This window comes from Nerophis lumbriciformis, linkage group LG07, assembly GCF_033978685.3.
Source record: "Nerophis lumbriciformis linkage group LG07, RoL_Nlum_v2.1, whole genome shotgun sequence".
Taxonomy (NCBI): domain Eukaryota; kingdom Metazoa; phylum Chordata; class Actinopteri; order Syngnathiformes; family Syngnathidae; genus Nerophis; species Nerophis lumbriciformis.
Window position 1 is genome coordinate 7,136,954 of NC_084554.2, and position 14,572 is coordinate 7,151,525.

General features: G+C 44.1%; 1 protein-coding gene across 1 annotated transcript; it reads left to right on the top strand.

The window, feature by feature from the left end:
* The first annotated feature begins 682 nt into the window (after positions 1-682).
* Positions 683-4,086, top strand: LOC133609288 (retinal-specific phospholipid-transporting ATPase ABCA4-like). Its single transcript, XM_061964794.2, has 3 exons — positions 683-758; positions 3,487-3,736; positions 3,811-4,086. The coding sequence occupies exons 1-3, from the start codon at positions 706-708 to the stop codon at positions 3,928-3,930; spliced, it is 423 nt and encodes a 140-aa protein (XP_061820778.2). The 5' UTR covers positions 683-705; the 3' UTR covers positions 3,931-4,086.
* The last annotated feature ends 10,486 nt before the right edge of the window (positions 4,087-14,572 follow it).

Genomic DNA, 14,572 nt, shown 5'->3' on the forward strand with positions numbered 1-14,572 from the left:
GGGCGCTTGCATTGGAGCAGGCCCATAATACATGGATGATGTTTTGGTGTAGAATAACAACAATTGTCCTCTTGTCAGCATTTTGACCAACATCCTGGACGTCCACCAAAACATGGGCTACTGCCCGCAGTTCGACGCCATCGATGAACTGCTGACTGGAAGAGAACACCTTCACCTCTACGCTCGCCTCCGCGGGGTGCCAGAGGTGGAGATCAGCAGGGTGAGGAGGAGCAGGACCACGTACTTAAGACCTACATGCAGGAGTGTGAAACCGCCTGTTTGCAGATTGCGGAGTGGGCCATCCAGAAGCTGGGTCTGTCCGAGTACGCGGGCCAAAGCGCCGGCACCTACAGCGGAGGGAACCGCAGGAAACTGTCAACAGCTATCGCCATGATCGGCTGTCCCGCTCTGGTCCTGCTGGTGAGTCCCAAACCCAAACTGACTCTCCCAATAACGTAAGCAAAATGTTTTTTTTTTTGTTCTCCACGTCAGGATGAACCCACAACAGGCATGGACCCGCTGTCCAGGCGCTTCCTCTGGAGCTCCATCGTGAGCGTGATCCAGGAGAAAAGAGCTGTCGTCCTCACCTCACACAGGTGCACCACACGTCTGAATGTGTATTTGGGAGTATTTTTGGAACGTAACGGTCGCTGTCCCTTTAACAGCATGGAGGAATGTGAGGCGCTCTGCACGCGTTTGGCCATCATGGTGAACGGGTCCTTCAAGTGTCTCGGAACCATTCAGCAACTCAAATACAAGTTGGTCTCTTTTGTGCTCGTCCACTTTGTGACACTCTGCGACAAATACATTTGTAAATACGTTATGATCGGACCGTATGTGGATTTTAAGTGTGCCTTATCGTCCGAAAAATCCTTTAATTTTCTCAGAAATCGACAGTGCTCCTTATAACCCGGTGCGCCTAATGTACTGTCAGGTTCAAACACTGATGACATCTATTAAACAGACAAGAAGCAAGGAATCATGCAGAGACAGAGTTCAATTTGGCTCAATGAGGAGAGACGTTTGGAGCTGCACACTCAATTACAATCTCCCACCACGCTCTAAGGTCCAGACCCACGTGCTCCTCTATTTATTTGGGAGGTCCCTGGTTACATCACTGAGGCTGCTTCTGAAGGAAAGGGGGGTAATTTCAGCAGCCCCAGTTAGACACAATGTATTCAGAAATGCAAATGTGCTGACACTCGTGATATCGCCCTGTCTCTGCTTTGTCTGTGTCACGGTCCTCAATAACACTGATAAGAGACGACTGCAATCCAAGATTGCAAATTGTCCCTTTGCACAGATAGAAAAGTACAACTCCAGCACAATTGATAATAACTATAGCAACGGCCTTTAAGCATAACAGTTGTGTGATAACTTACACATAACTATTCTAACATGTACGGAATAATGCTGGTTGTGTTTACCGACCTCGAAGCAATTTTATTTGGTACATGCTGTAATGATAAGTGTGACCAGTAGATGGCAGTCACACATAAGAGATACATGTAGACTTAAAAATCTGTCAAAATGTTTTAGTACGACTTTGAAGGCGCACCACTTGATGGATTGTCGGCCCATTACGGCTACCATAGTCAGAGATATATTACATATTAAAGTATATAATATATAATATATATTATCTTCACAGTATTATGCTAAAACAACTTTTCTTACCTTTCTGGTACCTGCTGATGTGTATTTGGGATCTGCATAAGTCCTGAAAATTTGCGCACGTCCACCGCCGTAGTCGATAAGCTTCTTCTTTTTCTCTATCTTCTTGTTATGGGACATTCATACTCCACTGTTGCCATTTCTAATATAAAGTAGTGTAAAGTTCCTACTTATATCTGTCAGTAAACTCGCCATGAAAGGTGCACCGGATTATAAGGCGCATTAAAGGAGTCATATTTTATTTTATTTTTTTCTGAATGTAAAAGACAGTCGCTTCAGGATGCGCCGTTTTGTGGGCGGTCTTATTTACGTGGCTCATCTTCGACTGCGTCTTCTCCCCGTCATCTTTGTTGTTGCGGTGTAGCGTGCAAGGACGGGGGTGGAAGAAGTGTCAAAAGATGGCATTCAGACTTTACTTCAATCAATAATTATAATCAATCATCCGTGGCTCACTAGTGCAACAACAACGTGAAAAACCGTCAAGACCGGAACTCTCTAATAACTAAAGTTCCTTGGGTGAATAATGTAAACTCACTACACCGGTATGTTTTAGTGCTTTCATGGCGAGTTTACTGACAGATATAAGTAAGAACTTTACACTACTTTATATTAGAAATGGCAACAGTGGAGGATGAATGTCCCATAACAAGTAGAGAAAAAGAAGAAGTTTATCGACTACGTTGTCGGCAAAGACTACAAAGGCGGATGCGCGCACATATTCAGGATTTATGCAGATCCCAAATACACATCAGCAGGTACCAGAAAAGTTGCTTTTGCATAATATTTCAAAACAAAACGCCAGATAATATGTCTTACCTTATACACACACCATAACTTTAACTTAATAATAATTGTCAGATTCAAACACTGAAGACATATATAAAACAAGAATCAAACAGAGACAGAACTCATTTTGGCTCAGTGAGGAGAAACGTGTACATCTGTACCCTTTTACAGTGTCATTATGCTCTGCCAAAAGATTGTACGCCTCCTCTTTTATTTGGACTTTCCCTGATTACATGGCAACAGCTGTTTTTAAAGGGACGGTGGCCATAAATAGCCATCGCCTTTGATTACAACAGTTCAAAAGAAAAGGTCGTAAAACAGTTCACAGAAAAGGTCGCCTGGAGGGGAGTCAAGACAAAATCTTTCTGTGGATTACAATACATGAAAGAAACAGAACACCTTCATGTTGCTTCCCATCCTACACAGTGGAGTTTTACAAGCCTTCTTCTTGGTAGGTTCAAAGACAGCTTTTGTCTTCTCGCCGGGAACTCATTTCAACACAAAGTTTTGTGATAACTTAGATACAATTATTCTGACAATAATACTCGTATGTTGAAGCACAGTACAATCCATCAAGCGGTGCGGCTTCATAGCTTACCAAAGTCGTACTAAAACATTTTGATAGATTTTTGAGCGCTGTGTGTAATGTTTTATATTTTCAATGGAACATATAAAATGTTGGTGTTGTTTACTTGAGTCATATTGCAGTCTACACGTATCTGTTATGTGTGGCTGCCATCTACTGGTCACACTTGTCATTGCACCATGTACCAAATAACATAGCTTCGAGGTTGAAATTATTCCGTACATTAGACGTACCGGGTTATAATGCGCACTGTCGAGTTTTGAGAAAATTAAAGGGTTTTAAGTGCGCCTTATAGTCTGAAAAATACGGTAGATATTATCTTAGACAGGCAGGACTTGTATCTGACGTCTTTAGATCGTACAAGCACTTGGCACAGGGTACCTCAATACAGCCCAGAGATCTGTAAGCTACGATTAAATGAAATCTGTCATCACGGTCAGATTTGGTGATGGCTACGTGGTGACCATGAAGATCAGGGCCTCCAAGGCCGGTTGCGCCCCCGATCTGAACCCGGCCGAAGCCTTCATGGAGAGCACCTTCCCCGGCTGCGTCCAGAGGGAAAAACACTACAACACCCTGCAGTACAAGATAGCCTCCTCCTCCCTGGCAAGGATCTTCCAGATGGTCCTGGCCAACAAAGACCAGCTCAACATCGAGGACTACTCGGTGTCACAGACCACTCTCGATCAAGTAAAAACAAAAGAGGTTTAAAGAGGAATGTAAATATTTTCTCACCAAGCTTGCATGTGTGTCCCTTCTTGAAGGTCTTTGTGAATTTTGCCAAACAACAATCAAGAGAAGACGAGGCCATAGTTCTGCATCCAAAAGCTGCCGGGGCACAGCAAGGTGGTCAGGGCACCCCCGTGAAGAGACTCAGGAAGTAAAGAAGCTTTATTTACTTTGGGAGGCGATTGTACTTGACGGACGTAGCTTTTGGGATTTGGAGCACAATCCTTTTTTGTAGGCAGAACCACCAAGCACGTTACAAGAAGGTGGAAGAAGACAAAGTGGTAATGGCGTACATTTCCAACAAAGTTTCATTGATGCACATCACTTGTTTACATTCAACAATATCAATTATGTTCGTATAGAACCTCAGTCATCCTGGTCATGGTAGTCCGCAAAGGTTCAATCGAGGCAACTGGAGTAGCTTTTGGGATTTGGAGCACAATCCTTTTTTGTAGGCAGAACCACCAAGCACGTGACAAGAAGGTGGAAGAAGACAAAGTGGTAATGGCGTACATTTCCAACAAAGTTTCATTGATGCACATCACTTGTTTACATTCAACAATATCAATTATGTCCGTGTAGAACCTCAGTCATCCTGGTCATGGTAGTCCGCAAAGGTTCAATCGAGGCAACTGGAGTCCGTCTTCGTTGAAGACGTTTCTCCTTATTTCAGCCGTGTGAAATGTCCGTGGAAACCAGGCGTTTTTAAACATTAATTTCCTCACATTTTACTAACATATTGTAGCGTTTAGAAATGTGGTTCTTAAACTGTTGCACAAGGAGTCTAAGGAGAAGTGTCCAAAGATGGGGCTAACTTTGTGTTCTTATCAGGCAATCCAGCAGAATCTATACATCCGTGGCTTCTTAACGTAACACACAACGCTGGAAATGTGTCGCGTGAAAACCCGTCCGACCGGAACTCTAGCAATAACAAAAGTTCCGTGGGTGGATAATGTCCATCCATCCATCTATCTTCTTCCGCTTATCCAAGGTCTAAGCAGGGAAGCCCAGACTTTCCTCTCCCCAGCCACTTCGTCCAGCTCTTCCCGGGGGGATCCCGAGGCGTTCCCAGACCAGCCGGGAGACATAGTCTTCCCAACGTGTCCTGGGTCTTCCCTGTGGCCTCCTACCGGTCGGACGTGCCCAAAACACCTCCCTAGGGAGGCGTTCGGGTGGCATCCTAACCAGATGCCCGAACCACCTCATCTGGCTCCTGTCCATGTGGAGGAGCAGCGGCTTTACTTTGAGCTCCTCCAGGATGGCAGAGCTTCTCACCCTATCTCTAAGGGAGAGACCCGCCACCCGGCGTAGGAAAGTCATTTGGGCCGCTTGTACCCGTGATCTTGTCCTTTCGGTCATAACCCAAAGCTCATGACCATAGGTGAGGATGGGAACGTCCGTGGGTGGATAATGTCCATCCATCCATCCATCCTCTTCCGCTTATCCGAGGTCTAAGCAGGGAAGCCCAGACTTCCCTCTCCCCAGCCACTTCGTCCAGCTCTTCTCGGGGGATCCTGAGGCGTTCCCAGCCATAGTCTTCCCAACGTGTCCTGGGTCTTCCCCGTGGCCTCCTACCTGTCGGAAGTGCCCTAAACACCTCCCTAGGGAGGCGTTCAGGTGGCATCCTGACCAGATGCCTGAACCACCTCATCTGGCTCCTCTCCATGTGGAGGAGCAGCGGCTTTACTTTGAGCTCCTCCAGGATGGCAGAGCTTCTCACCCTATCTCTAAGGGAGAGCCCCGCCACCCGGCGGAGGAAAGTCATTTTGGCCAATTGTACCCGTGATCTTGTCCTTTCGGTCATAACCCAAAGCTCATGACCATAGGTGAGGATGGGAACGTAGATCGACCGGTAAATTGAGAGCTTTGCCTGGGAGACATAGTCTTCCCAATGTGTCCTGGGTCTTCCCCTTGGCCTCTTACCGGTCGGACATGCCCAAAACACCTCCCTAGGGAGGCGTTTGGGTGGCATCCTGACCAGATGCCCGAACCACCTCATCTGGCTCCTCTCCATGTGGAGGAGCAGCGGCTTTACTTTGATCTCCTCCAGGATGGCAGAACTTCTCACCCTATCTCTAAGGGAGAGCCCCGCCACCCGGCGGAGGAAACTCGTGATCTTGTCTTTTCGGTCATAACCCAAAGCTCATGACCATAGGTGAGCATGGGAACGTAGATCGACCGGTAAATTGAGAGCTTTGCCTTCCGGCTCACCTCCTTCTTCACCACAACGGATCGATACAGCGTCCGCATTACTGAAGACGCCGCACCGATCCGCCTGTCGATCTCATGATCCACTCTTCCCTCACTCGTGAACAAGACTCCGAGGTACTTGAACTCTTCCACTTGGGGCAGGGTCTCCTCCCCATTCCACCCTTTTCCGGGCGAGAACCATGGACTCGGACTTGGAGGTGAATAATGTATTACCACTAAAACAGAGGTGCCCATTACGTCAATCGCGAGCTACTAGTCGATGGTGGAGGGTGTGACAGCCAGGCATTGAAAGTTGCCTCGATTCAACCTGGGTGCAATAATGAAAATCTGAAATTAAGGCCAAAAGTGCCTACTTTTGACCGGAAGGACCTTTTTTGTTCCTTGCTTTTTTATGTTAAGCCAATTTGCTTGTCTCATAATATGCATTCTAGAATCTGAGCTATATTACAAAACCCAAAACCAGTGAAGTTGTCTCTTTGTGTAATTCGTAAATGAAAACAGATAATAATCATTAACTTAGAATTTAATGGCAGCAACACATTGCAAAAAAGTTGTCAGAGGGGCATTTTTACCACTGTGTTACATGGCCTTTCCTTTTAACAACACTCAGTAAACGCTTGGGAACTGAGGAGACACATTTTTGAAGCTCTTCAGGTGGAATTATTTCCCATTCTTGCTTGATGTACAGCTTAAGTTGTTCCGGAGGGTTCTTTTCCTCTTTGGTCCAGAGAACACGACGTCCACAGTTTCCAAAAACAATATGAAATGTGGACTTGTCAGACCACAGAACACTTTTCCACTTTGCATGAGTCCATCTTAGATGAGCTCAGGCCCAGTGGGTGTTGTTGATAAATGGCTTTCGCTTTGCATAGTAGAGTTTCAACTTGCACTTACAGACGTAGCGGTGAACTGTAGTTACTGACAGTGGTTTTCTGAAGTGTTCCTGAGCCCATGTGGTGATATCCTTTACACACTGATGTCGCTTCTTGACGCAGTACCGCATGAGGGATCGAAGGTCCGTAATATCATCGCTTACGTGCAGTGATTTCTCCAGATTCTCTGAAGATGGTGAAATCCCGAAATTCCTTGCAATAGCTGGTTGAGAAATGTTGTTCTTAAACAATTTGCTCACGCATTTGTTGACAAAGCGGTGACCCTCGCCCCGTCCTTGTTGGTGAACGACTGAGCATTTCGTGGAAGCTGCTTGTATACCCAATCATGGCACCCACCTGTTCCCAATTAGCCTGTTCACCTGTGGGATGTTCCAAATAAGTGTTTGATGAGCATTCCTCAACTTTCTCAGTCTTTTTTGCCACTTGTGCCAGCTTTTTTGAAACAATTCCAAATGAGCTAATATTTGCAAAAAATTAAGTTTACCAGTTTGAACGTTAAGTATCTTGTCTTTGCCGTCTTTTCAATTGAATATAAGTTGAAAAGGATTTGTTGTATTCTCTTTTTATTTACCATTTACACAACGTGACAACTTCACTGCTTTAGGGTTTCGTACTTAAAATAAGATAATCTGTCTGTTTTTTTATTTTTTTTGTCAAAGATACTTTTGACCTCGATTTTGGTGCCGATCTCAATTATAAAACCCTTCGAATGGCACCTGAAATATGTCGCACTCTGCATGAACAAGTGGAAAAACTCTGCATTTTTCAACGACTGCCTTTGTAGCAATGACGTGCCTGCAGGCCTCGCCAGCCCCAGACTGCAGGACCAGGACCAAGGCAGGTCAGTAAGTGGGAATTACATTTACTTCAGATGCCAAGCTTTTCTTTTTTTTTTGCCTTCTTTAGTTACTCGAACGAAGCACGGGGAACATAATTTAGTTTTAGCACTTTATGCAGAAATAATCTACCCTTTTTTTTTTTTTTATAAAACATTGGCAGCTTGCAAATTCTAATTGTTGTTGCTCAGTGCATTTCAACACTTTTCGATATCAGCCTCATCTCTTCAGTATTTGCGCTTTGTCAGACATGAATGTAATGTTCCTGGAGCTAACAACCACACAAATAAAGATATTTTCCCGATGACCATTTACTTGCCGTATTTTCCGGACCGTAGGGCGCACCCGATTATAAGGCGCACTGCCGATGAGCGGGTCTAGTCAGGTCTATTTTCATACATAAGGCGCATTATCCATCCATCCATCCATCCATCCATCTTCTTCCGCTTATCCGAGGTCGGGTCGCGGGGGCAGCAGCCTAAGCAGGGAAGCTCAGACTTCCCTCTCCCCAGCCACTTCGTCCAGCTCCTCCCGGGGGATCCCGGGGTGTTCCCAGGCCAGCCGGGATATATAGTCTTCCCGACGTGTCCTGGGTCTTCCCCGTGTCCTCCTATCGGTCGGACGTGCCCTAAACACCTCCCTAGGGAGGCGTTCGGGTGGCATCCTGACCAGATGCCCGAACCACCTCATCTGGCTCCTCTCCATGTGGAGGAGCAGCGGCTTTACTTTGAGCTCCCCCCGGATGACAGAGCTTCTCACCCTATCTCTAAGGGAGAGCCCCGCCACCCGGCGGAGGAAACTCATTCGGCCGGGTCCTTTCGGTCATAACCCAAAGCTCATGACCATAGGTGAGGATAGGAACGTAGATCGACCGGTAAATCGAGAGCTTTGCCTTCCGGCTCGGCTCCTTCTTCACCACAACAGATCGATACAGCGTCCGCATTACTGAAGACGCCGCACCGATCCGCCTGTCGATCTCACGATTCACTCTTCCCCCACTCGTGAACAAGACTCCGAGGTACTTGAACTCCTCCACTTGGGGCAAGATCTCCTCCCCAACCCGGAGATGGCACCCCACCCTTTTCCGGGCGAGAACCATGGACTCGGACTTGGAGGTGCTGATTCCCACTCGGCTGCAAACCGATCCAGTGAGAGCTGAAGATCCTGGCCAGACGAAGCCATCAGGACCACATCATCTGCAAAAAGCAGAGACCTAATCCTGCAGCCACCAAACCAGATCCCCTCAACGCCCTGACTGCCCCTAGAAATTCTGTCCATAAAGGTTATGAACAGAATCGGTGACAAAGGGCAGCCTTGGCGGAGACCAACCCTCACTGGAAACGAGTCTGACTTACTGCCGGCAATGCGGACCAAGCTCTGACACTGATCATACAGGGCGCGAACCGCCACAATAAGACAGTCCGTTACCCCATACTCTCTGAGCACTCCCCACAGGACTTCCCGAGGGACACGGTCGAATGCCTTCTCCAAGTCCACAAAACACATGTAGACTGGTTGGGCAAACTCCCATGCACCCTCAAGGACCCTGCCGAGAGTATAGAGCTGGTCCACAGTTCCACGACCAGGACGAAAACCACACTGTACCTCCTGAATCCGAGGTTTGACTATCCGGCGTAGCCTCCTCTCCAGTACACCTGAATAGACCTTACCGGGAAGGCTGAGGAGTGTGATCTCACGATAGTTAGAACACACCCTCCGGTTCCCCTTCTTAAAGAGAGGAACCACCACCCCGGTCAGGCCAATCCAGAGGTACCGCCCCCGATGTCCACGCGATGTTGCAGAGTCTTGTCAACCAAGACAGCCCCACAACATCCAGAGCCTTAAGGAACTCCGGGTGGATCTCATCCACCCCCAAGGTGCATAAAAGGAGTCTTATTACATTGCATTTTGTGGGCGGTCTTATTTACGTGGCTCACCTACGACAGCGTCTTCTCCCTGTCATCTTTGTTGTAGCGGTGTAGCGTGCAAGGACGGGAGTGGAAGAAGTGTCAAAAGATGGCGCTAACTGTTTTAATGACATTCAGACTTTACTTCAATCAATAACGGAGCGGCATCTCCTCATCCGGAAACAACAACAAGGCCGGAAATGTGTCCCGTGAAAAACCGTTCGACCGGAGTTCTCTAATAACTAAAGTTCCTTGGGTGAATAATGTAAACTCACTACACCGGTATGTTTTAGCGCTTTCATGGCGAGTTTACTGACAGATATAAGTAAGAACTTTACACTACTTTATATTAGAAATGGCAACAGCAGAGGATGAATGTCCCATAACAAGAAGATAGAGAAATATAACTTGGCTCCACAAACTTAGATTGCAATCAGAGTTGGTACACATGACGATGATGACACCCTCTCGTGCATAATGGGTCAGTACCTGTTGGTATTCATTGGTGGCGGCGAAAACTGCCCCTCGCCATCAACCATCAAATTGTCGTTACTTCTCTTTAGATGTTTGGATCTCCTTGCAAACTGATATTAGGCCCTTCAGTCGGGGTCTGATCATGACTAGTCATTGATATCGACACCGACATCGCCCCCTTGTGGTGGAACATTATAACAGTCATAACTTCCTTCCACATGCTCCAATCTTCCCGTTTGTTTTAATGGTGGGTCGCGATCATTGTCATTCTACATCCTGTACGCAAATTCAAAATGACAATTTTAATAGTCGGCACATTTTCTAACGTCACATATTGTTGTTGTTTGTGTTACACAATCTTGTTAATAAATGTGATACAATTAATAAGTAAGATTTTATTTGTACACCTAAGTAAATTAGTTTTTGGGTGAAAAATAGAAGATGCTACCTCACTAAAAAGATTAATTGTTTAACAATTTATTTTCCATGAATTAATTTAGATCCAGAACACACATTGTTATTATGTCTTATTATATTATAATCCAGTGACGTGCGGTCACTAGAGGCAGGTGAGGCCTCGCCTCACCTGCCTCATTGAAAGAAAAAAAATGTAAAAAGAAAACAAATTAATTAAATTGTTATATGTATTCAGTGATTATACTATAAAGTCATTTTCCATTTAACTTCACCAGTTTTCGATTATTTTTATTCAAAATCGCTGAATTTTCACATTTGCCATTCAAATACTGAGAAGAGACGGTGCGGTGAACAGCAGCCAGTTGAGGCACGTCACTCAGTGCCTCAACATGGATTGCGGACTCGGCTAACTGCTGGCCTGCTGTGCAGTGAAACCGTATTGCTATATGAATTATATTATACATTTCCATAGTTTAGTTAGCTGAGGTATATAATGTACAGTGTATTTTGTCAACAACTGTATGTGTGTAACGTATTTCTTGTGCTGAGCGATCATAAAACGGCTGCAAAAGACACACTGGCTGAGGCTCGCAGTAATCCCGCCTCCTGCACCCCCGCCGTAGAATGCACCCCCCGACGGGAGTGTTATATCAACTAAAGCCCACACTTAAACTTTCCACGTGCAAGATTGAATCTATTTATAAAAGTTATTTCATAAGAAGCCAAAAAGTGCAAAAACAATAATGTTCGTGTTGGAGGAGTTGTGAATGACTGCAGGGCCACAACATTAGGTACAACTGCAGACTGCAGGTGTGCCTAATTCGCAACTCCTCCAACACGAACATTATTGTTTTTGCACTTTTTGGCTTCTTATTAGATAACTTTTGTAACCTATTTTTATGGGCTTTCCTCTTTGTGATGTTAAGTTCCTGTTATGCGCTGTTATACAGTATATGCCTTGAGCTCTTATTTTGAAGGCGCTAAGAGCGGAAGTGATGACACGTTGGAGTGGAGCGGAGGTTTTTGAAAGAAGGTAAATAAAGTGGTCCTCGTGTAAACTGGAGCCTCCGTGTTTGATACCCCCAAACAATGTTCCCTCTAATTTTCCATATGCGTGGACCTACTCAGTGGCCTAGTGGTTAGAGTGTCCGCCCTGAGATGGGTAGGTTGTGAGTTCAAACCCCGGCCGAGTCATACCAAAGACTATAAAAATGGGAGCCATTACCTCCCTGCTTGGCACTCAGCATCAAGGGTTGGAATTGGGGGTTAAATCACCAAAAATGATTCCCGAGCGTGGCACTGCTGCTGCTCACTGCTCCCCTCACCTCCCAGGGGCTGAACAAACATTTGATGGGTCAAATGCATAGGACAAACTTCACCACACCTAGTGTGTGACAATCATTGGTACTTTAACTTAGATGTGCACACTGAGGCCACACCAGCAGCACACCTGTCCCAAACCTGACTAAATACCAAGTTCAATGTTTTATTATTATAATCAAATGACATAAGTCATTTCCATGGGATTAATTTCTAAAATAAGTGTTTTGGCCCACTTACAATGACAGTAACACAACATATTGTTTTTCATGAGCTGTGTACTAGTATTGTATGTCTGGGTGGGGGTCCTGCTTTGGAAGTAATTTGTACCTCTTTCCGATATCGCATTTAGTTCCCACTAAAACATTCACATGTTGCACAATGAGATGTAAACATGGGATCATGTGTACATTCCTGTAACTTTGTTTGTAAAATATATCTTTATTAGTATTTATTTAATATAATAACATCATTTCATGATTAATAGTTATACATTAAGATTAAATTAAGAATTATTTATTTATTTATTTTCACTAAAGAAGGGTTCGGTGAATGCGCATATGAAACTGGTGGGGTTCAGTACCTCCAACAAGGTTAAGAACCACTGCTCTGGAGCCTACGTTAGCTGTCACCTGGCTGTGCTACACTCTGGACAAGTCACTAGTTCATTACAAAAAACAGTCGCCAGTTGATTGTAGAGCAAGGATGTGACTGTGCATGTGTGTTACACACAATTGTATTGTGACACATTCAACTTCTACTCAGTAAGAAACATTGTTCTTAATAATTACTGAATCATGACCTTAGTTACCTTATCATGATGTGTTTCATGTGCTCTTGTAAAATGTGTCATTGAATAATAATACAGCATTTACATAATAATACTCTGACTTGTTAAGTGTTCATCGTGAAAGAAAATGAAACAAATTGGGTGCATGACGCCAGGCACTGTCAAGAAGAGTAAAAAAGACAAAGATTGAAGGTGGCAATGAATGGGGTAGAGGGGCCCACAAAGATACTCTTTCAGAGGGACCACAATTCCCAGCAAGGGCCTTGACAAGCAATATTAAATAGATGATAAATAACTATGATATCAATAAATGTAACAATGTTATATAGCAAAGTAAAAGTTGTGTTTCTTATCTAAGTAAATGTAACTGGTTACTACTCACCTATGTGGATAAGTGTGTTCACTTTTGACAGCTATGACAAAATAAAAGTCAAAACATAATAAAAATGATTTATTTGTCACAAGAAACCATCTTTATCTTTCGTGACGGTCGCTGCGTTTAAAAACAAGCATGCAGTCAATGTTTGGCTTCACCGTGTCTAATTTCACTTTCACTTTCTTTGATATTGTGCCAGCAGAAGCGTCTGCCTCACACTTTTCCCCCACGTTCAGCACTTTGGCCACAGCCAGTCAATGGGATTAAAAGTGACAAACATCTTTTTGTTTCCATGCTGACATCATGAACTTGTTTTTATTCTTTCTTCTGGTCGTGCAAATGCACAGCGTGACGCCTGGTAAGTCCTTTTTATAACTTTATAAATGATTATTCATCAATTCTCTTTGTGCCTTCACTTATTTCACTTTTGAGAGTTTCTATTACTTATTAATTATATTCATTCTTATATTATTCAAGCTCTTTATTACTTCATCCTGGTTATTTTTAAACATATTTTATTGTTTTCCTTTTTTCTTTATCACTCAAAAAAATATTCAAAGTGTTCCAAGAAAGTTCTAGAAGCAGAGAAATCCTTTATTTGTTTTCGCTTCAGTTTTTTCTTGTTGAAAGACTTATTTTTCCAAGGCTTGTAAGAAGGAACACTGACTTCCTGAAATCTTCAACCACGGAAGTGTCAGAAAGTAATCAAGTGTAGTAACATCATCCCGCCACAAGGTGTCAGTAAGAGTCGACATCAAATGGGCAGAACAGCTTGTGTTCATATTCAGCCTCCATTGGAGAAAAGATATGTTTATTTTCAAAATGTTCAAAGTGTCAACAGATGTCCAATAATAAAATATATTATTCATGTGTTGTACTTGTCATAGAACACCATGTGAGTCTTGACTGTGATATCTAGCAGTGTTTGATGTTGACTTTAAGACCCCACTGAAGACTGAATGAGCTCAAATATTCACAGTGCAAGATTGTTGAACATGAAACTAAATAATAAAAAGTCATCTTGTTGTTGTGTTCTTCTTTCAGTGATTCACACGCTGCAGTATTTCCAAACTGCGTCCTCTCAAGTTCCAAACTTCCCAGAGTTTGTGAGTGTTGGTTATGTTGATGGAGTTGAGATTAGTTACTATGACAGCAACATCAGGAAAGCAGAATCCAAACAGGACTGGATGAACAAAATCACAGCAGAGGATCCAAAATACTGGCAGAGAGAAACAGAGATCAGTGTTGGTAATGAGTTTAATGCCAAACACAACCTTGAAGTTCTTAAGAAGCGTTTCAACCAAACTGGAGGTTTGTTTATGTTGAACTTTCTACTACTTCAATATATTTGATGTACTCTTGTTATACTGTAGTAAAACACACATTACTGCACTGATATACCTTGTCTCTGTCCATCCCATAATAACCTACACAAATACCGTGTGTGTGCGTGTGCGTGTGTGCGTGTGTGTGTTTGTGTGTGTGTGGGTGTGTATGTGTGTGTGTGTTTGTGTGTGTGTTTGTGTGTGTGTGTGTGTTTTTGTGTGTGTGTGTTTGTGTGTTTGTGTGTGTG